The sequence below is a fragment of the Babylonia areolata genome, chromosome 29 (genome assembly GCF_041734735.1).
Source record: "Babylonia areolata isolate BAREFJ2019XMU chromosome 29, ASM4173473v1, whole genome shotgun sequence".
Taxonomy (NCBI): Eukaryota; Metazoa; Mollusca; class Gastropoda; order Neogastropoda; family Buccinidae; genus Babylonia; species Babylonia areolata.
The window spans coordinates 24417961-24440217 of NC_134904.1; the positions used below are offsets into that span (position 1 = coordinate 24417961).

General features: G+C 44.4%; 1 protein-coding gene across 3 annotated transcripts in view; it reads right to left on the reverse strand.

Annotated features, from left to right (window-relative positions):
* The window catches only part of LOC143274865 (uncharacterized), a 71755-nt gene that overhangs the window by 3007 nt on the left and 46491 nt on the right, over positions 1 to 22257 (reverse strand). For all 3 annotated transcript variants that reach the window (XM_076578825.1, XM_076578826.1, XM_076578824.1), the window contains 4 exons: positions 11801 to 11929; positions 6997 to 7183; positions 3494 to 3599; positions 1656 to 1847 (listed from right to left, as the gene is read on the reverse strand). In XM_076578825.1, coding sequence (XP_076434940.1) covers positions 1656 to 1847; positions 3494 to 3599; positions 6997 to 7183; positions 11801 to 11929 — 614 coding nt within the window. The remainder of the gene's footprint in view (positions 1 to 1655; positions 1848 to 3493; positions 3600 to 6996; positions 7184 to 11800; positions 11930 to 22257) is intronic.

Genomic DNA, 22257 nt, shown 5'->3' on the forward strand with positions numbered 1-22257 from the left:
ATCGACTTCGCATATTAATTTTCAGTTCCGCCTTTCTGTGTTACGTCTGTGCATGCAAACGTCCCAATAAAAATAAGCATGTAAACAAAATTAGAACTGTTTTTTACATAAATCATGCGGATTCATCGCGGGAAAGCGTAAATCGGTTTGACAAACACCCTTCAATTGTGCAAGGACACAGGATCTTCCATCAATCCAGCAAAAGCCCAAACGTTGCTGTGCACCCTCAACAACAAAACCGCGAGCAAATCACTACCACCTGTGTCATTCGACGGAAATCGAGAAAACCGAATGCTTACGCTACCTAAGAATACAGTTTGACAGGATGCTGTCCTTCATAAAAAAAAAAAGGAAAACACTGTTTTCAAATGCAAAAAGGTATTTCAGTCTTAAAAGCAATGGCAACCAAAGGTATCTTCCTGCTATATCAATCACTCGTTCTCAGTGTGATTGACTACGAACTTGGGCAAAAACACCGTCTCAAAGCAGCCTCCTAAGATAAGAACAGTTCAAAATGAAGCTATGAGGCTGATCCTTGGAACATCAAAAGACACGCTTACTGAACCATGCGATACCTGCTTGACCTTCCTTCAGTGCAGGCCAGTAACAAGTTAGAACAGGTTAAGACCTACTTCAGAGCATTAGAAAACCCTCAAAACCCACTGCATGATGCAGTCAAGGAACCAAAAGGCAGCCGTCTAGGACGAAAAAGATCATGGATGGGGCAAGTAGAAGACACACTCCAGCTAGTATGCCGACTACAAGGCCAGAAAGAAACAAAAGAATGGGAGGAAAACCCCGAAAACCTCAATCATCTATTCAACACAGCCATTTCACCCACTCTACGAAGACATTGTCGGGAATTGCCAGAGGGCAAAACTGATGCCTACTCATAGAAGAAAACAGTAAAGAAGAGGACATCATCATATACACAGATGGCTCAGTCACCAAAGGCCAGTCCGGTTGAGGATTCACTGCGAAACAAAATGGAAAAACAATTAGGGAAGAGAATGCTGCCTACAAAGTCACAACCTCCAGCTTAATGATGGAAGTTGAAGCTGTGACACATGCTGCCCAATGGCTATCATCTATCCATGATTCTAACGGACTCAATGAACCTCATACAGAAAATCGAAAGTGGAGTGGGAAGCCCAGAGTGGCTTGAGACAATGCGCAACTTTCAGATTCAAAAACTTACATGGTCGTACTGCCCGGGACATGCAGGTGTTAAGGGAAATGAGCGAGCTGACAGACTTGCTGGTAACACAACAACACCATCGATTGCCTCAAAGAAATAAAGGTAGAGAGAAGGAGCGGCCTTAAGTCTAGCATGAAAGGTAGAGCATGATGCTTTGCAAATCAAACGAATATTGGCGTAATTCCCAAACCAACATTGCGCAAATTTCTTCAAAACGGAACAGACTCTCTGTGGGCTTTTCCAAGCCGAAAGTCGAGTCGAGTCGAGTCGAGTCGAGTCACACACACACACACACACACACACACACACACACATGCACACATACAGCTGACCTTGGTGTACTCAGACAGCAGCATGCCTTATTCCATGGCCTCACTCACACACACGCACACACACACACACACACACACACACACACACACACACACACACACACACACACACACACACAGCTGACCTTGGTGTACTCAGACAGCAGCATGCCTTGCTCCATGGCCTGGAAGACCATGAAGGGCACGAGGAAGACCATTCGCGTGCGCACCAGCGTTTTGAACCAGGAGGTGGCCGTGTCGCGTATGGGAGCTCTCGACCACCACTCGCTGCGAGACAGCGGCGTTAGGAATACCACCGTCAGCACCAGGGCTAGTACCTGTGGCACCAGCAGCACTTGGGTCAAAACACCCCATTTAACCTCCCTCCCCCCACCAGGGAAATGTACACACACACACACGCACACACACACACACGCACGCACGCACGAACGCACACGGAGACACGTTCTGCCTGACCACCCCCCAGCACCCCTCTCCCCACCCACCCACACACACATACACACTTCACACGTTCACCCACGAGCGTCCGCAGACATCCACACACATATACACGTACACACAAACATACCAACAGGAGAGTGTGGGAGGTGGGTAGGTCATTCTGGTATGAAAGTCATAGCTGATTCCGTTGGGAACAATTGGAGCATGGGGGTGATACCCACTGCTCTAAAATTAGGTGGATACCGCATGCTTTCTTTGAGCCCTTTGCTGACTGAAGCCAGCGGAAGTGTTCAATCAACCATTTTGCTACTCGTGTCAGTACAGCGCGAAGCGGTAACTTCATATTATATATACGTAGCCAAGCGCTCAGCTTGCTACGATGACTGCTTCACGGCAAGCTTTCACTTGCTCGCGGCGTTAGTTAAGCTGACATTCCTGTGTGTGCCTCCACGGCAAGTTTACGCTACGTGTCACTGCACTGTTTTCCTGCAATAACTTTAATAAATAGACTATTGACAGATATCAGTCAAAACACAACATTTGGCATGTCGCGGGGGCAAGTATAAGACGATTTCATCGAAGATACATGGTTACAGCTCAGCAACTACCACCAGTCAGCAAACCACTTCTCAACGGACTGACGGCCGGATACGAGTCTCAGTATGGCGTCCAGTTGGCTTCAGCTTTCCTGGCCAATGAGTTATCCATTTATTTTTAGACCAGTTGGTGATATCCCAGTTTGACCATCAGGAGGACATGTCAGAATCCCCAACACATCCCCTGGGGAACAGTCTGCGTAGTGATACGTTCCTCGGGGGATGTTTCGGGATGGAGGACCCTCTGGGGTGCTGCACCAGCATTGCGATGAGTACATCATCATAATCACTGCACTCCTCGCCACCATCACCTCCACCAAACCTAGTAGTATCATCATCGTCATCGTTTTGTCATCACTGTCATCATGATGATCATCATCATTAGCCATCATCGTTGACATCGCGATCATCATCGGTATCATCATCACCACCACCATCATCCTTATAATCATCAGCATCATCACCACCATCATGATCGTCATTATCATCAACATCACCATCATCACGCCATGCAGTCAACAGTTTCAGTTTCTCAGGGAGGCGTCATTGCGTTCGGACAAATCCATATACGCCACACCACCTCTGCCAGGCAGATTCCTGACCAGCAGCATTACCCAACGCGTTTAGTCATGCCTTGAGTGCATGATTATATATTTGTGTACCTGTCAGAGTGGATTTTTTTCAGAGAATTTTGTCAGAGGACAACATTGCCATGGGTTCTTTTTCAGTGCGCCAAGTGCGTGCTGCGCTCGGTTTATCGTCTCATCCGACTGACTAGACGCTCAGTTTATCTTCCAGTCAAGTTTCGGAGAAAGGGAAAGAGCGGGAATCGAACCCACACCCTCACAGACTCTCTGTATTGGCAGCTGAGCGTCATAACCATTCTGTCACCTTCCTTCTTCAGTCAATAGTGCAGAGCAGTGTACCTGCAGGGCCGTGTATATGGCCAGCATGGAATGGATGACCAGGCCCTCCGGCTCCTCGATGTCCGTCATGTTCTCTGATGCCGGACAGTCACGGGGGCCACAGTACCTGCACACACACCGCTATGTACCACCCGTCTGACCCCTCTCTGCAGTGCACACACACCGCTATGTACCACCCGTCTGACCCCTCTCTGCAGTGCACACACACCGCTATGTACCACCCGTCTGACCCCTCTCTGCGGTGCACACACACCGCTGTGTACCACCCGTCTGACCCCTCTCTGCAGTGCACACACACCGCTATGTACCACCCGTCTGACCCCTCTCTGCGGTGCACACACACCGCTATGTAGCACCCGTCTGACCCCTCTCTGCAGTGCACACACACCGCTATGTACCACCTGTCTGACCCTCTCTTCAGTGCACACACACCGCTATGTACCACCCGTCTGACCCTCTCTGCAGTGCACACACACCGCCATGTACCACCCCTCTCTGCAGTGCACACACACCGCTATGTACCACCCCTCTGACCCCTCTCTGCAGTGCACACACACTGCTATATACCACCCCTCTCTGCAGTGCACACACCGCTATGTACCACCCATCTGATCCCTCTCTGGAGTGCACATACACCGCTATGTACCACCCATCTGATCCCTCTCTGCAGTGCACACACACCGCTATGTACCACCCGTCTGACCCCCTGTGCAGTGCGCGCGCGCGCGCAAACACACACACACACACACAGAGTCTTAACTGTGTGTGTGTGTGTGTGTGTGTGTGTGTGTGTGTGTGTGTGTGTGTAACTGTGTGTGTGTGTGTGTGTGTGTGTGTGTGTGTGTGTGTGTGTGTGTGTGTGTGTGTGTTATTGTCCCCCGATATCAACGCCATCTTCTTCGTCGTCGTTGTCGTTCCCGAAGTTCTCCCCGTTTTCTCTGTTCCTTGATGTGATCTCTGCTTGAGATGCCGAGTAGTTTGGGGGAAGCATCTCATATGTATAGTCTGTATCCTCTCCTCCACGTCAGTTGTCATTGACTTACAGGCAAAGGATGAGCAGTAAGCAACGAGTGCATCAGTCAGATCTTGCCATGTTCTTAAGACTCCAAATGGTCTTTACTTTTGTCAGTGCTGTTGCTGTTTGTGCAATTCCTGATCCCTGGTCTGTTACTATTGCTCCAAGTTACTTTAACTGTTGACAGTTACTAGTGTATCGGTGTTGACTCTAGTGTCAGTGCTGATGCCTATTTTGTTTGTCATCAGCCTGGTCTCCTCTGCACTAATTTGCATGCCACAGGCTGCAGATGTCTTGTCCAGGCGCTCCCCAGTCTTGATTCATGCCACAGGCTGCAGATGTCTTGCCCAGGCGCTCCCCAGTCTTGATTCATGCCACAGGCTGCAGATGTCTTGCCCAGGCATTCCCCAGTCTTGATTCATGCCACAGGCTGCAGATGTCTTGTCCAGGCATTCCCCAGTCTTGATTCATGCCACAGGCTGCAGATGTCTTGCCCAGGCATTCCCCAGTCTTGATTCATGCCACAGGCTGCAGATGTCTTGTCCAGGCGTTCCCCAGTCTTGATTCATGTCACAGGCTGCAGATGTCTTGTCCAGGCATTCCCCAGTCTTGATTCATGCCACAGGCTGCAGATGTCTTGTCCAGGCGTTCCCCAGCATGCCACAGGCTGCAGATGTCTTGTCCAGGCGTTCCCCAGCATGCCACAGGCTGCAGATGTCTTGTCCAGGCGTTCCCTAGCATGCCACAGGCTGCAGATGTCTTGTCCAGGCGTTCCCCAGTCTTGATGCATCCTTTTCTTTCTATGCTGGGCCGTTGATATCGTCGGCAAAACGTAAGTTAGAGACTGTTCTGCCTCCGATACTGACTGTTTCTTCGTGTTCCTCCTGAGCATCGGGCACAATTCTCTTGAGGAAGATGTCAAAAAGAGGTGAGAGCAGACAGCTTTGCCTGGCTCTGATAGTGGTCCTGAACCAGTCCTCGAGGTTGCCATTGAAATTGAACGCGCTGGTCGGCTTGTTGTAGAGGGTGCTCTGTGGTTTTGATCAGGTTAGCGCTGATGTTGTACAGTCTCACGGCGACTATAAGGCAGCGTACTATACCTTCTTGAAGACCACAAAGATGTGGTAAGGGTCTTGCTGGGTATTGAAGGTACCTCTCACACAATATCCTGAGATTGAAATTCTGCTCCGTAGCACTGCGCACTACTCTGAAGCTTGCCTGTTCCCCAGCAATGATTGTTTCTGCTTGTGACTGCAGTCTGTTTAGCACGATCTCCAGCATGATTCTGCTTGGATGGAGGATTAGGCTGGCTGTGCGGTAGTTCTTGCACAATTGTAAACTTCCTTTCTTGGGGAGGGCGATTATCAATGAATGTCCCTCGTGTGGGCCAGTCCTGTCAGATCTTGTCATTTTAGAAGGGCGTTCACCGTGGCTTCTGTCCATGCTTGGTCGATTTTCGCTGGGATGTTGCCCACTCCTGCTGCCTTCTCCTTTTTCATTGGTTTCATCGCTTTGTCCAGAAGGATGGGGGTAGTTACTGGTGTTTGTCGCTGGAGGGGCATTCTGTACAGATGGATCCCCTGTGCTTCTGTAGTTGTACAGGTCTGAGCAGTATTCTGCCCACCTCTTTAGAACATTCTGTAAGGAAGTTCCCATCTGTGTCATGCATGGTGGTAAATTTGCCCTTGTTTGGTGCCTGTCAGGTCTTCCACCAGCTGGTAGGCTTTCTCGCTTCAACCCAGGTCTCTTATCCTGTATCACATTTTTCTTGGTTTCATGGTTCACTGTCTCACACTGTTTTGCCCATTCTCTCTGGACTTCGTTAGCTCTCTTCGTTTGTCGCATAGATCAAGGGTGTCAGCTGTGGCCCAAGTTTTTTGACTGGACGGTGCAAATTTCCCACCAATCGTGCTTGAAAGGTCTCCGCTACCTTCGGATCCTTCAGCTTCTGAAAATCGAACTTTATGCGAGTGTGGCCTTGTTCCTTGACCTTCCTCAGATGGAGCCGGAAGATCATCATTACCAACTCACATCACCCCCAATGTCGGCTCCAGGAAAACTCCGTATATTGGCAGTGTTCACACTGGACTGGAAGCTCTTCACTGTGGTGTGCTCACTTTGGTTGTGATGTGCTCCATTAGGGCCTTGCCTGGTCCGTCTTCTGGGTGCACTGTGTTGGCAAAATGCGTTTACCAGTTTGAGGTCCTTGTAGCTGACACACATCACTGTATCCGAATATTCTCCACATCAACACACACCACAATATCCACGTCTTCGCTGCTACACCCTGGAGGCGAGAGAAACCGATTAACTCACACCAAGCAAAACTTATTCTCTCTCTCTCTCTCTCTCTCTCTCTCTCTCTCTCTCTCTCTCTCCAACCTGTCCCCTTCTTTCTCTTCCCACCACCCCTCTCCCTGTCCATGTATCTCTGGATGTTATCAAAACAAACAAATCAAGAATGATTTCCCCAAACTGTGGTACCCACTTGAAGATGATGTCCTGAGTCACGTTGCCCACCCCTGTCCTGAGAACGACTGAAGAGAGGAGGTTGCCCAGGATCTGGCGGGTCTCGTACAGCGTGAAGAACAGACCGTTGAAACGGCTCAGGATGGTGTAGGGCGAGTGGGGGGAGCGACGGGAGAAGGAGTAAGCGCAGGCGGACACGTACACGCCTGTAAACAGGAGAACACGGCGGGTGGGGTGAGAATAAAAAATAAAAAATAAATGTAACACAGTATTCATTCTTGATCGATTGTTTAATGACTGTTTTAACACGGCACATACACGCATATCACACGACAGGAGAAAGTGAAATAAAAAACCATGTCACCAACAAAGCACGCAGCAAGCAGGCCTGACCAGCGCTTTAGGCTTATGGTTAGGTCAGGCACCTGAAGCCACCTTCATGTTTTTAGTTGTCTCTCAACAGATACTTATGGCGCAGCGTGTATGGATCAGTCCGCTAGCTTTGATGCCTCCTTTCAACTCAGATTGAAACTGATGGTTTCGATAATGTGTGTGTGTGTGTGTGTGTGTGTGTGTGTGTGTGTGTGTGTGTGTGTGTTCTGATACTTTCATATAGAGACATGATGGACCACACTTGGTCTCTTTTAAAGGGGGTGGAATGAGGGTCAGTGAAGGGGCAGTCAGTGTGTACAGTCGTATACAGAAAGAATACGAATTTGTATTTGGTACCCTCGCCCTCCCCCACTACCCTCACACCTCTCCACCACAAATCACTTCCTCCACAGTCCACACTTCCCTCCCAACCCTCTCTGAAAGAATATATCTCTACACCTCTACATCAGCACACCACAATATCCACGCCTTCGCTGCTAGACCCTGAGGCGAAAGAAACCGATTAACTCACACCAAGCAAAACGTATTCTCTCTCTCTCTCTCTCTCTCTCTCTCTCTCTCTCTCTCTCTCTCTCTCTCTAACCTGTCCCCTTCTCTTTGGTTTAAATAATGAACCATATTATCAATTGTATCAAATAACATTCATAAACAGTAAGTAATGAAATAATGAAATAAAACAAATAAATACATAATATAGTAAAATAATGCTAACATCAATATTAACATGAGATTAAATTCATAGTCACCAGAGGAATCGGCCTGACAGAAGAGAAACACGAAGGAAAAAAAAAAAAAAGAAGAATGGTGGGTGTGGTGGAGGGGGGTGGGGGTGGGGGGGCAGAGGGGGCAGAGGGGAGAGGAGAAATTCTGACAGATCATTGGCCAATCCATTCAACTTTGAATATTTGGTCAGTCAAATACATCCAACACATATTTTACGAATAGAATCGTGTTGTACCCGTTCTTCACAATACTTTCTAAGTTAAAATCTATTTGAATCGGAGATAAACTGGTGAACAGTTTGAAATATGAATATATTTGTATGCTTTGGGAGATCAGGATACCCATGCAACAGTTTTAAAGTGGATGTAGTTTGGAGATAAAGTTAAGATTGTGTCTGCCCGAGCCATATGAAAGTCTTGACAAAATAATAATGTTAGCAGTTTCCCCTGCAGTGCCACAAGCACAAAGTGGGTCGTCGAACATATCTTCTCTTAAATCACTAATCCCTAGACGAAGTCGACAGTGAATGATTTGCTCCTTCAGTTTACCAAAAGTAATAATAGCTAGGCACTATAGCATCGTTAGCACACAGGTAATGTTTAAGCTGGCTTAAGGAATTGCTGGTTTTAACATAATCAGGTAGAGAATTCCAGAGATAAGTAGTGGATGGTATGAATGATTTCCGATAGAGTTCGGTGTGAAATCTTGGTACGGTGCGTTCCAATGACCTGCGTCTATGGTAAGGGTTACTGTCTGAAACAAGACCAGGAACAAGATCCTTTAGGTAATTAGGGCATAGACCGTTAACCATCCTGAAATAATCCATAAGTTTGTGTCTGTTCCATCTTTCCTTAAGTGTACAAAACCCTGATTCTCGGTATATTTTTTGGTGACTTGTCCCACGAACAGCTCCAGTTATGGTTCTCAATGCTTCAAGCTGTAAATTTTCCAGAGAGTCTGATTGTGCATCTGGGCAATTATCCCAAACAATATCAGCATAGTCAAAATGTGGTAATATGAATGATTTGTACATAATTTCTAATGCTCTCCTATTTAACTTGTACTTATACGTCTTTAGACAAGAAACCAACATAGTTACAGCATTGATAATATGTTCCTGCCATTTACAGTTGTTTTGGAGTATGATACCTAGATGTTTATGTGTATCTGTACTCTGTAATGTTGTGATGCCAAAAGTAAGAGGTAAAATTGTGTCAGTATTTCGAGAAAAATTTTAATAACTTTCCCTTCATTAAATTTGACTTTCCATTGCTTAGCCCAAGAATCTATCTTTTCTAAGTCAGAATTGAGTGTTTGTGCACGAATGTTTGGGTTGTTTAGTGCTAAGGACATACTTGTATTATCTGCAAATAGCTTAACGTTTGAATAGATGTCGTATACACTATTATTGATATAGATAAGGAATAATAGTGGTCCAAGTACAGAGCCTTGAGGAACACCTGCGGGTATTCCTTTGTAATCAGACTTATCACTCTTTATAACAACTGCTTGGATACGGTCAGAAAGGTAATCGGAAAACCAGTCAAGTAGTTTGCCTCGTATGCCATTCGCTCTTATCTTTAGAAGAAGTCTCTTATGCCAAACTCGATCAAAAGCTTTAGATATATCAAAGTACACAGCCTGGGTTGTGACTCCAATATCAAAAGATGAGCATATGTCATTATAAATAAAGAAAAATTGATTTACTGTCGAATCACCAGGAATAAACCCTGACTGGGAAGGAGACAAACTATGATTTGATGAAAAAACATGTAAACTTGCTTATGGATGCATCTCTCAAGGACTTTACCAACACAGCTAAGTAAAGAGATTGGACGGTAATTACTACAAAGTTCCTTCGAAGCTTTTTTATGCAGAGGATTTACATGTGCTGTTTTCCATATCAGAGGAAATTGTTTATTCATGAAGGCTTTTGTTGAAAATTCTAGTTAGTGGGTCTAGAATGGCTAGCAATGAGGCGATTAACAATCTGTTATGGACAAGATCTGGCCCTACTGCTTTATTTTTTATTTAGATTTAGAATAACATCTTCAACATCAGAAGTAGTAAGCGATATTTCTGTAAGTTCAAAGTCGAGGAATGGAATGACAGGTAAATCTTTTTCGCTATCTTCAAGAGTGGATTGTGAAATGAAAAAGTTGTTAAAAACATCAGCTTTATCTTTGTTATTATAATAGACAATACCGTCATTAGATATAATAGGGGGGTGGGTGTGGGGGTGGGAGGTCATCTGACCCAACACCTTTCTTTCTCAAAAAGGACTTGACAGGTTTCCACCATTCTTTTGTTCCAAAACTGGATGAAGTTGTTATCTTATTTTCTAAATTGGTGATATACTCAAGTTGTCTTAGTTTTTCTCTATATGTAACATAGTTTCTAAAACGTCGAAATTGTAGCCAGTCTTCTGGGTTGTTAGTTTGTTTAGCTAATTTATGAATTATTTTACGTTCCTCTATTAGCAACTTAATTTCATCTGTCATCCAAGGGACATCATTTGGACGTACAGTGATAGTCTTTATTGGCATACATTGCTTAGCTTTATCCATTAATAATATTTGAACACATTTCCGCACTTTCGTCAATTGTTTTACCATTGGTCACTTCGTCCCAATTAACCTGTTGTAGGAGATTGCAAAATTTATATATATCTATTAAAAATTGTTCTTTTAAATGACTGTTCTCTGACTACTGTATTCCTGACAACCACATAAAGAACACTATGGTCACTGCAGATAGCAGGCACGACATCCATTGATTTGATCATACTGGGGCTTTGAGTAAGTATCCCTTCTCTTTCATCCTTTTAAAATACCTGTGTACACAGGTAGAGACACAGACACATATACAGAGATGCACATACACACAGACACAGACAGGCAGACAGACAGACACACAGGCAGACAGAAACACACATGTATCCACACACTTATATACACACACAGAGTCAACACACAGGCAAACATATACATGCAAACGCACACATGAATACACGGGTGCGCGCGCACACACACACACACACACACACTCGCGCACGCGCATGCACATGTGGTGCGCATGCAAATGTTATATGGCATTAATATCGTGAAAATAAGATCAAGAACAAACGAACGAACAACGAATGAAAACGCACACTTACTCTGCCACCCCCACACCTCACCACCTCCATGCACACAAACCATCTTCCACCCAACAAACCACGGCCGCTCCCGGCAACCACCCAGAAGCCTCCACACCCTCAAAGACACAGACTCATGTCACACCACTATCGTCGCTCTCCCTCCACACCCTCAAAGACACAGACTCATGTCACACCACTATCGTCGCTCTCCCTCCACACCCTCAAAGACACAGACTCATGTCACACCACTATCGTCGCTCTCCCTCCACACCCTCAAAGACACAGACTCATGTCACACCACTATCGTCGCTCTCCCTCCACACCCTCAAAGACACAGACTCATGTCACACCACTATCGTCGCTCTCCCTCCACGCCCTGACATACTATCACTTTCGCACTCTTACTCCAACTCACCCCCACTCACCTCCTCCCCACTACCCAACACCCCTCTCTAAACTACCCCACCCACCCTTCACACAAACCGTCCTCCCCACTACTGCACCCACCCACTTCCCCACTGCTCCACACACCCTTCACACGCACCCAACTCCCCACTACCCCACCCACCCTGCGCGGTCCAGGTGGGTCCAGTGAGGGCTCCCAGCAGCACGGAGGCGGGTACCAGGGTGTGCCATGCCGGGTAGAACTGTGCCAGTGTGTACAGCATGTGGGTCAGCCAGGCCAGCACCAGACACCCTGACAGGGCCCGCCATGGAACAAGGCACACAAGACAGGAGGGGAGAGAACGGCGTCAGCACAGGACAGGAGGGGAGAGAACGGCGTCAGCACAGGACAGGAGGGGAGAGAACGGAGACAGGACAGGAGGGGAGAGAACGGAGACAGGACAGGAGGGGAGAGAACGGCGTCAGCACAGGACAGGAGGGGAGAGAACGGCGTCAGCACAGGACAGGAGGGGAGAGAACGGAGACAGGACAGGAGGGGAGAGAACGGAGTCAGCAAAGGACAGGAGGGGAGAGAACGGCGTCAGCACAGAACAGGAGGGGAGAGAACGGAGTCAGCACAGGACAGGAGGGGAGAGAACGGAGTCAGCACAGGACAGGAGGGGAGAGAACGGAGTCAGCAAAGGACAGGAGGGGAGAGAACGGCGTCAGCACAGAACAGGAGGGGAGAGAACGGAGTCAGCACAGGACAGGAGGGGAGAGAACGGAGACAGGACAGGAGGGGAGAGAACGGAGTCAGGACAGGACAGGAGGGGAGAGAACGGAGACAGGACAGGAGGGGAGAGAACGGAGTTAGCACAGGACAGGAGGAGAGAGAATGGAGTTAGCACAGGACAGGAGGAGAGAGAACGGAGACAGGACAGGAGAGGAGAGAACGGAGTCAGCACAGGACAGGAGGGGAGAGAACGGAGTCAGCACATGACAGGAGGGGAGAGAACGGAGTTAGCACAGGACAGGAGGAGAGAGAACGGAGACAGGACAGGAGAGGAGAGAACGGAGTCAGCACAGGACAGGAGGGGAGAGAACGGAGTCAGCACAGGACAGGAGGGGAGAGAACGGAGTTAGCACAGGACAGGAGGAGAGAGAACGGAGACAGGACAGGAGAGGAGAGAACGGAGTCAGCACAGGACAGGAGGGGAGAGAACGGAGTCAGCACAGGACAGGAGGGGAGAGAACGGCGTCTGCACAGGACAGGAGGGGAGAGAACGGCGTCTGCACAGGAGAGGAGGGGAGAGAACGGAGTTAGCACAGGACATGAGGGGAGAGAACGGAGTCAGCACAGGACAGGAGGGGAGAGAACGGCGTCAGCACATGACAGGAGGGGAGAGAACGGAGTCAGCACAGGACAGGAGGGGAGAGAACGGAGACAGGACAGGAGGGGAGAGAACGGAGTCAGCACAGGACAGGAGGGGAGAGAACGGAGACAGGACAGGAGGGGAGAGAACGGAGACAGGACAGGAGGGGAGAGAACGGAGTCAGCACATGACAGGAGGGGAGAGAACGGAGTCAGCACAGGACAGGAGGGGAGAGAACGGAGACAGGACAGGAGGGGAGAGAACGGAGTCAGCACAGGACAGGAGGTGAGAGAACGGAGACAGGACAGGAGGGGAGAGAACGGCGTCAGCACATGACAGGAGGGGAGAGAACGGAGTCAGCACATGACAGGAGGGGAGAGAACGGAGACAGGACAGGAGGGGAGAGAACGGAGTCAGCACATGACAGGAGGGGAGAGAACGGCGTCAGCACATGACAGGAGGGGAGAGAACGGAGACAGGACAGGAGGGGAGAGAACGGAGTCAGCACAGGACAGGAAGGGAGAGAACAGAGTCAGCACATGACAGGAGGGGAGAGAACGGAGTCAGGACAGGAGGGGAGAGAACGGACAAAGAAATAAAGAAATACAGGACAGGAATGAAAAAGAACTAACAAAGAAATGAAGAAATACAGGACAGGAGGGACAAAGGAGAGGCCATAGAAAGGAAGAACAGGGCAGGAGAGACAAGGAAAGTACAAAGAAATAAAGGGTAGGACATGAAGGAAAAAGAATGGAAGGATGACAGAAAGGACAAAGAAGGGACAAAGAAATAAAGGGCAGGACATGAAGGACAAATAATGGAAGGATATGACAGAAAGGACAAAGAAAGGACAAAGAAATAAAGGACAGGACATGAAGGACAAAGAATGGAAGGATATGACAGAAAGGACAAAGGAAGGTCACGTGACAGAATGACCGGATAGGAGGAACAAAGAAACAAAGGAGATAGAAAGAAGGGGCAGGACGGGGGGGGGGGACCAAGAATGAACAAAGTAAGAAGGGATAGGTGGGACAAAGAAAGGAAAGACAAAGGAAAGGAGGAACAAAGAAATACAGCAGATAAAAGGGACAGATGGGACAAAGAAGGGATAAATGTAGTGAAAACAGAACAGGCGGGGCATGAAGAAAGAAAGACACAGGAAAGAAAGGACAGAAGGGACAAAGAAGGAAAGGCCAGGTCAGGGGGCGGACAGAAAGATCGGAAGGACATGACAGAGAATGAAGGAATGGTTTATTCATACAGACCATTGCCCCTCGTGAAAGGAGAAAAACACATCTGAAAATAAAATAAATAAATAAATGAATAAATAAACAAGACAAATATAATACTTTGTCAAGCAATATACACTTGGCTAAGCAGTACACAGCAGATGAATAACACACGCATATTCAACTAAAGACAGTAAAGACATGTGTCATAAATTAACTTTACGATGTAAGAGTGGATCGAAGCTTAAACACTCTGTACAGATAAATTGAGAAATTTCTGGTTGTTTGTTCATGTGTAGATGCCATAAGTAGCGATAATCTAAACTGACTAGAGAACTTTAAAAAAAAGTTCAATGGTATGTATTGTACTTTTAAGTCATACATGACAGGACGGGATAGAACAAAGTGCACTTCATTTTCCTTCCCTCTGTCAATAATGACAGAGAGAGAGGAAGTGAGGAAAGACAAAGAGAGGAACGACGGGAGAGACAAAGAACAGACAAAGGAAGACAGGAACCACAGTACATAGTTCGTTTATTTATTTATAGTCTGTTCATCTAAGATGATGATATTAGACTGAAAATAAATGATATTACTATTATTTGGATTATTATTATTCCTATCATAGTGATGATTGTTAGTATTAATTAGAAATCGACATTTCTGTATATTCGAATGAAAAGGGGTGCGGCTGAGGTGGAGGGGAGAGGGGGGCAAGGGGGAGTGGACTAAGAAAGGAAGAGAGAGAGAGAGAGAGAGAGAGAGAGAGAGAGAGAGAGAGAGAGAGAGAGAGAACAGAATATGGAAAAGATAGAGTACAAAATCTAAAATGGAGAAGGTGAGCGTCAGTGATTGGAGAAAGAAAAAACAATATTGGAAGGGTGTGTGTGAGAGGCGGGACGGGGGAAGCAGGATTAGGACCAAAAGAAAAAAAATCAATGATCAAATATTGTATGCACCACTTCTGTACATTATTATTTGAAAAGAGGTTCATGTGGGGACCTACAATAAACAACCAACTGGACTATTTAACACATAACTAGCTAACTTTAATAAAGAACAGTTTGAAATAAATAACTTTATCCAAAAAATGTTAACATTTGAAACTGGTAACACGTGTTCCGTAAATTCTGGAGGCAAAAAAAGGTTTCATTACTAAACAGCGGTTTAAAATGTGCTCTACCGTTTAACGTCCCTTGCAAATGCATTCAATATTTTCACAATATTTTGTGTATGGGGCATTTAGTAATAACCTCAATGCCATGCTCTTAACAGCCCTGCCAGTTCTTTTAGCATTAATAAGGCAGAAGTGTTAACTTCTAAAGACAGAAAGGAATTTTGCATATTTCTTTCAACAACATTACACATTTCAGATGATGATAAACGATGAGGAAGTTCAACTGCATTTAAAGCGTTTTTAGCTCCAAGCTTTGCAAGATGATCTGCACATTCATCAGAGAAAAGCCCACAGTATGAGGGAATCCAGCACATTTCAATATTAGTTCCTCTCATTTGAATACAGTGAATCAAAAATCTTATTTAAAAAATGATGTTATAATTAATGTTCGTACAACCTGATTTGATAGACTGCAGAACTGATTTTGAATCGACACAAAATAAAACATTAATGAAGTTTAGGGGCAGATCAATTAGATATGTTAATGCCATAAGGATGGCAATTAATTCAGCTGTAAAAAATGAGAAGCCTTTTCCAATATGATATGTCTTTTCAATTTTCAAATCAGGAATTGCATATCCAGAACCAGCAAACTGATTTTCTAGAACAGAACCGTCTGTATATATTTTTAAGTGGCGGGGGTATGTTTCAGACATGTGTGATTTGACTCGAGAAGCTAGTATATTGGGATTTTCATCTTTCTTAATGTCACAATATTGAATGTCAAAAACCGCTCCCGTTAATTCCCGTAATGGAACTGGTGAAGTGCTCAAAATCGGAGCAACATTTTGTGGATCAACGTTTGATTGATTAATAGTATCTGACACGTATGTAGTCCGTGGGACCAGAGCTGTTGGAGGCCAAGCGGGAGAGAAGGAGAGCTGAGAGGCACACTAGTTTGACTGTCAGTAGGGACATTTTTTAGGCAGCCAGGAATAGTGTAACAAACATTGTTGACAGGGCAAAGTCTAAGTTCTACTCTTCTAAAATCCTTGCATGCACCACAGCCAAACAGCTTTTCAACGCTACGAACAATCTACTAGGTAAAATGAAAAACACTCCTCTCCCTACAACATTTTCGGTGCAGGAACTCCCTCAAAAGTTTTCTAACTTCTTCACCGCAAAATATCATGCATTCGTGAGAAGCTTGACTCTGTTGTGTCTCCTTCTTCACCCGTTAAAGAACGCGTGTACAGTGGTCCTGTTTTACATTGTTTCCAACCGGTTACTGAAGATTTTGTGAAGAAGTGTGTCTGAGCGATTGTCCGAAATCCTGTGAGCTTGACCCTGTCCCGTCTTCTTTGTTGGTTGAATGTATTGATGTTCTACTGGCACATATTACTCATGCCATCAATTCTTCTTTACCGTCTGGCTGTTTCCCTGAAAGCTTCAAATCTGCTGTTGTACGTCCACTCATCAAGAAACCATCTTTGGATCATAATTGTTTGAAAAATTATCGACCTGTCTCTAATCTGTCATTTTTATCAAAACTGCTAGAAAAGATCATATTGTCTCAGCTCTTAGCTCATCTGGAACAAAATGGTTTACTTAATTCCCACCAGTCAGCTTATAAACGTGGTCATAGTTGCGAAACGGCCCTTCTTAGAATAGTGAATGATTTGCTTTCGGGATTTGATGAGAATAAGATATTTGTTCTCGCCTCTTAGATTTGTCAACAGCTTTTGACACTATTGACCACTCTATCCTCTTGAACAGACTTAAAACTTCCTTTGATATTCGTGACACTGCACTAGCATGGATCACGTCTTACCTGTCAGATCGTACACAGAAAATGTGTGTAAATGGTAGATACTCTAGAGTATCTGCCTTAAAATATGGTGTCACACAGGGGTCCGTCCTAGGTCCTGTTCTTTTCGTGCTGTATGCGGATCCTGTGTCGGATGACATCAGTCATCATGCGATGTCGCATGAGAGCTTTGCTGATGACACACAACTTTATCAGTCGGCTTCCATAGCTGAATTTGATGCACTGGTGACTCAAACACAGGAGTGCATTGCTGGCCTAAAGGACTGGATGACTCTCAACAAGCTGCAATTAAATGATGATAAGACTGAATTTATGATAACCTGTCCAAAGAAGTTTCGTCAACATCCTTCCTTTCCTGACTCTGTTCTGATCAATAGCACACCTGTTTCACTTTCTCCCTCTGTTCGCAGTCTTGGTGTAATCCTAGACCAGTCTCTTTCCTTCCAATAGCACATTTCGAATATCTGTAAAGTTGCCTACTTGGAACTGCGTAGAATCATCTCTATCCGCCACTATCTCTCAACCGATGCAACCAAGACACTTGTATGCTCTCTGGTTCTCTCAAGATTGGATTACTGCAACTCTCTTTTGGCCGGCCTTCCCAAATATCTCTTAGACAGACTCCAACGAATTCAGAATAACGCTGCCAGACTCATTTGCAGAGCTTCTAAATTTGACCATGCTTCTCCTCTCCTTCAATCTCTCCACTGGTTGCCTGTTTCTGATCGAATAGACTCTAAGCTATCCACTATGACCTTTTCTGCAGTCAACGGATCTGGCCTCAAGTATCTTTCTGAACTCCTTCATATCTATAACCCGTCTCGCCAGCTCCGTTCTTCCTCTGATACTCGTCTTCTCAGGATACCTCACGTCAGAAGTAAGACCTATGGACACAGATCGTTTTCTTTTCAATCGCCAAAGACGTGGAACAAGCTCCCTGATAACCTCCGTCATTCTGATTACCTCGCATCTTTTAAATCTCGTCTCAAAACTCACCTTTTCCCTCAGCAGTAAGTTTAATTGTGGCAGGTCCACTTCCTTTGCTTTAGCTGTGCTTGACTATGTGTGTATACATATGTATGTGTACATAACTACATGCATGCATTTGAATGTGTATTGTGTGTGCCTGTGTTTATGTAAGTTTGTGCCTGCCTATGTGTGCATATGTGTTAGGGTAGCTGTTAGATACACATGTATGTTAGAATGTATGTAAATGTATGTATGCAGTGTGTGTGTGTGTGTGTGTGTGTGTGTGTGTGTGTGTGTGTGTGTGTGTGTGTGTGTGTGTGTGCGTTGTTGTTGTCTTCAGTTTAACGTCTTTCCACTTGAAATGATATTAGACGAAAAACAAAAACAAAAAAAACAACAAACAAACAAACAAACAAAAAACCGTGAGGGTAGGGGCTGTGAGAGGGGGAAGGGTAAAAGTGTGTGTATGTGTGTGGAGGGTGAATAAGGAGAGACAACGCTAGGAAAAATGGAAACGTTATAAACGCCAACATCAAACAACTATAACATCTATAACAAATGTCCTATAGGACTATGCAGCAAACCTTCTGCAATAACAAATAACATATTGGAATTGTTAGTAACACATTCAAAAAAACTTTTGGTGAAGTCTGGTAAAAAACATTTAAGATTCTGACATTCGAATATTACATGGTTGCTAGAAATATGTTCTCAACATATGCATCTGACATCTTTGCTGAAATTTGTTATAAAAGCGTTCAGTTTTATCCTGTTTGATAATGTATGAATCTGCCTTAATCTGTGTGTGTGTGTGTGTGTGTGTGTGTGTGTGTGTGTGTCTGTGTGTCTGTGTGTGTGTGTGTGTGTGTAGTCACATTTTGGTGTATGTAACATAGATATAATGTTTTATGTTAATAAAAGCGTTTTTGTAAAGCACGTAGAGCAGATTTCTGGTGAGTGTGCTATATAAGTATCCATTATTATTATTATTATTATTATTATCATTATTATTGTTGTTATTATTATTATTATTATTATTAAATAGTTTCTAGATTTCTGTTCTGTTTCGCTCGTTTCGAAAAAAAAAGTTTGTCAGACCATATATCAATCTCAGTTTTGACAGAATTTTCTGTAGAATTTGCTCCAATTACATATTTTGCATAATTTGCCGAAGCTAGCTTTCTTAATTCATTAAGAGGTAGTATTCCTGCAGCTCTATACGACTGTAATGTGTTCGTATGAAACGGAACACCTACGGCCAACTTTATGGCTTTGCTATCTAGGCTTTGCATTTTTTTAAGGAAAGCATTTGGAGCAGAGAAAAATACTTCCTGTCCATACGTCAATCTAGATCTTACCAGTGCAGTAGCGAGATGAATAAGTGTTTTTGAATCTTGACCCCAAGGCTGTTTACTGACGATTTTAAGAAAATTTAAGCTTTTCATTGCTTTTGATCTTATGTTTTCTAGATGTTTCTTCCAATTTAGCTTTGGAGTAAAATAAACACCAAGGAATTTGACATCAGATTTGTAGAAGAGTTCTCTTCCATTAAGATGAAAAGTTGTTAACAGTACAGGGGGGACAGAGAACAATGGACAAAGAAAGAGGAGACAGGACACAAGAACAGAGACAGGAAGGGAGGGACAGAGAGGTGGGAGGAAAAAGAAGGGAATCGTTTCGTTCGTTTATTCATTTATAGTCTGTTCTAAGATGCTGATATTAGACTGAAAATAAATGATATTATTATCATCATTTGTATTGTTATTTCTATCATAATGATGATTATTATCATCGGTAATTAAAATCATCATTTGTGAAAATCATTGGCAGGGGAAGAAATATTCAACTGAAAAGGGTGCGGCGGTTGAGGTGGGAAGCGGGATTAGGACAGACAATTATTCAATAATCAAATATTGTATGCAATACTTCCATAGAACAGTTTTTTGTTTGAAAAGAGGATGATGTGGGGACCTACAATAAACAACCAATTGAACTATTGAACACAAAAGAAGGGAATGGCAAAGAAAAAAGAAAGAGAAGTGGAGGGAAGAGAGAAAGAACGGAAGGGGGCATGGGGAGAATCCACACTGTGTAGAGGCAACGGAGGAGACCAACACAACACATCGGGGACAACTGCAGACAGAACAGAAAGAATGGAAAGAGAGAGGAACAGAGAAAGAAAGAAAGTAAAAACAAAAAAGAAATCAAGAGAATGGTGGAGGAAACAAGAAAAACTGTCAAGTTCCGCACACATGCAAGCGAAATGTGTGTGTGTGTGTGTGTGTGTGTGTGTGTGTGTGTGTGTGTGTGTGTGTGTGTGTGTGTGTGTGTGTGTGTGTGTGTGTGTCGTAAAACCATCATAGGAATTATGGACACTATAAACTAAACACAACAAGCAAACAAAAAGTAAAAGCAATAAGTTGTGAGCACATGCAGGATATTCCACAAGACATAGTTATGGACTGCGAACTTTAAAGCATTCATATGTGTATTTTGCCAGTTCTGGTTGGAAATAATTTTGTGGCAACAGAGAACTCGGCCTTTGGATTATTGTGTTGCCAGTGCCATCTGGCCAATGATTCGAAGACTGGGAATTAACTGTCACAAGTAGGCGAGACCTCAAGTCAGAGTACACACTACACTTGTCCAGAAAATGCAGTTCATCCTCTATAACTCCACATGATTTACATAGCCGGTCTGTCCTAGTTACACTGTAGTGACGTCCACGCTCAATTTCAAGTTCATGTGCACTTATTCGCAATCGACATAGTGCTCCTCTGTGTTTAGTATTTTTGCAGCTGATCAGGTAAGGTTGTAATGTATAAGTATTTGCAATTTTGCAATAAAAGGAGAGCCTTGAAATGGTCTCGTTATTTCTGCTGTTCCAATATTGAACATATTTATCCTGTAGTTTATTCAAGACTGAATATTTTAGTCGCTTAATGCTGAGTGTGCCTTGGTTCTCCCACACGTGGGAGAATCCAATTGAAACCAGTATCTTTTTGATAAAATTAAGCCAAGGAACTTTTTCCAATGAATCCATCGATAACATATCATCATATGCTTGCCTCAAATAGCTATCTTCTTTTGATTCTATGATGTGTACCCAAAATGAGATGACCTGACATACTGCGGTCAGAGAAATGGGGTATCTGCCCAGCTCTGCCAGGACTGGTAACTTAATTGATCTTTTGTGTACGCCCATTAAGCTCCTACAGAAGTTGACATGTACATTTTCTGATGGACATTTTGCGGAGAGAAAGGCATCAAATTGGTTGAACAGCATAGAGGGCGTGGAGAAGTTTGTCGCAGTTTGATTGAATGGAAACCACACCTCAGCGCCGTAACTGAGAATTGGGGTGACTAAAATGTCAAACAGTTGCGTCATTACATCCATTTTTACTTCTTTCCCTCGCACACTGCGTTTCAGAGCATGCGCTGCTTTATGTCCTTGTTTGGCTAAGTGGTCTTCAGCAAGGTGAAAATTTCCACTCTTATGAAAAATAACTCCCAAGTATTTGTATCTATCCGTCGTTTCGATGCAGTTATCGCCACATGAAAAGAGCACTGGCATTTTGGGGTCGTTTTTTGTGGAAATTACGACTTTTGTTTTGTCCCTGTTGATTTTAAGCCCCCATTGCAGACAGTATTCATGTAGTTGGTCTAGTTTGTTTTGTAGTCCTACTTTTGTTGTCGAGAGCATCACAATGTCATCCGCATATAACAGATAAGGGATCTGAGTCTTGGTTGTTTCATTGATGTATGGTGAGGTGTCATCGTGTATATATTCTCTTATGTCATTAATGAAAATATTGAATAGCGTGGGGCTAATAACATTTCCCTGAAGCACTCCTTTTTTAACTGCGATAGAATCTGTGAACCCGTCGTTTGATTTACCACATACAGTTGAATTTTGGTACATCTCTTTTATAATGTGGAAACATTTTCCATTTATCCCAGTTTTGTTTAGTTTCAAAAGAAGTGCATCATGCCATATATTGTCAAATGCCTTATTAAAATCAACAAAACAGCTGTAGAGACGCCCATTTCTTTTATTTATGGTGTTGTCAATGATCTTTTTCAGGATGAATATGTGATCAGTGGTTCTAGAATGCCTTCTGAAAC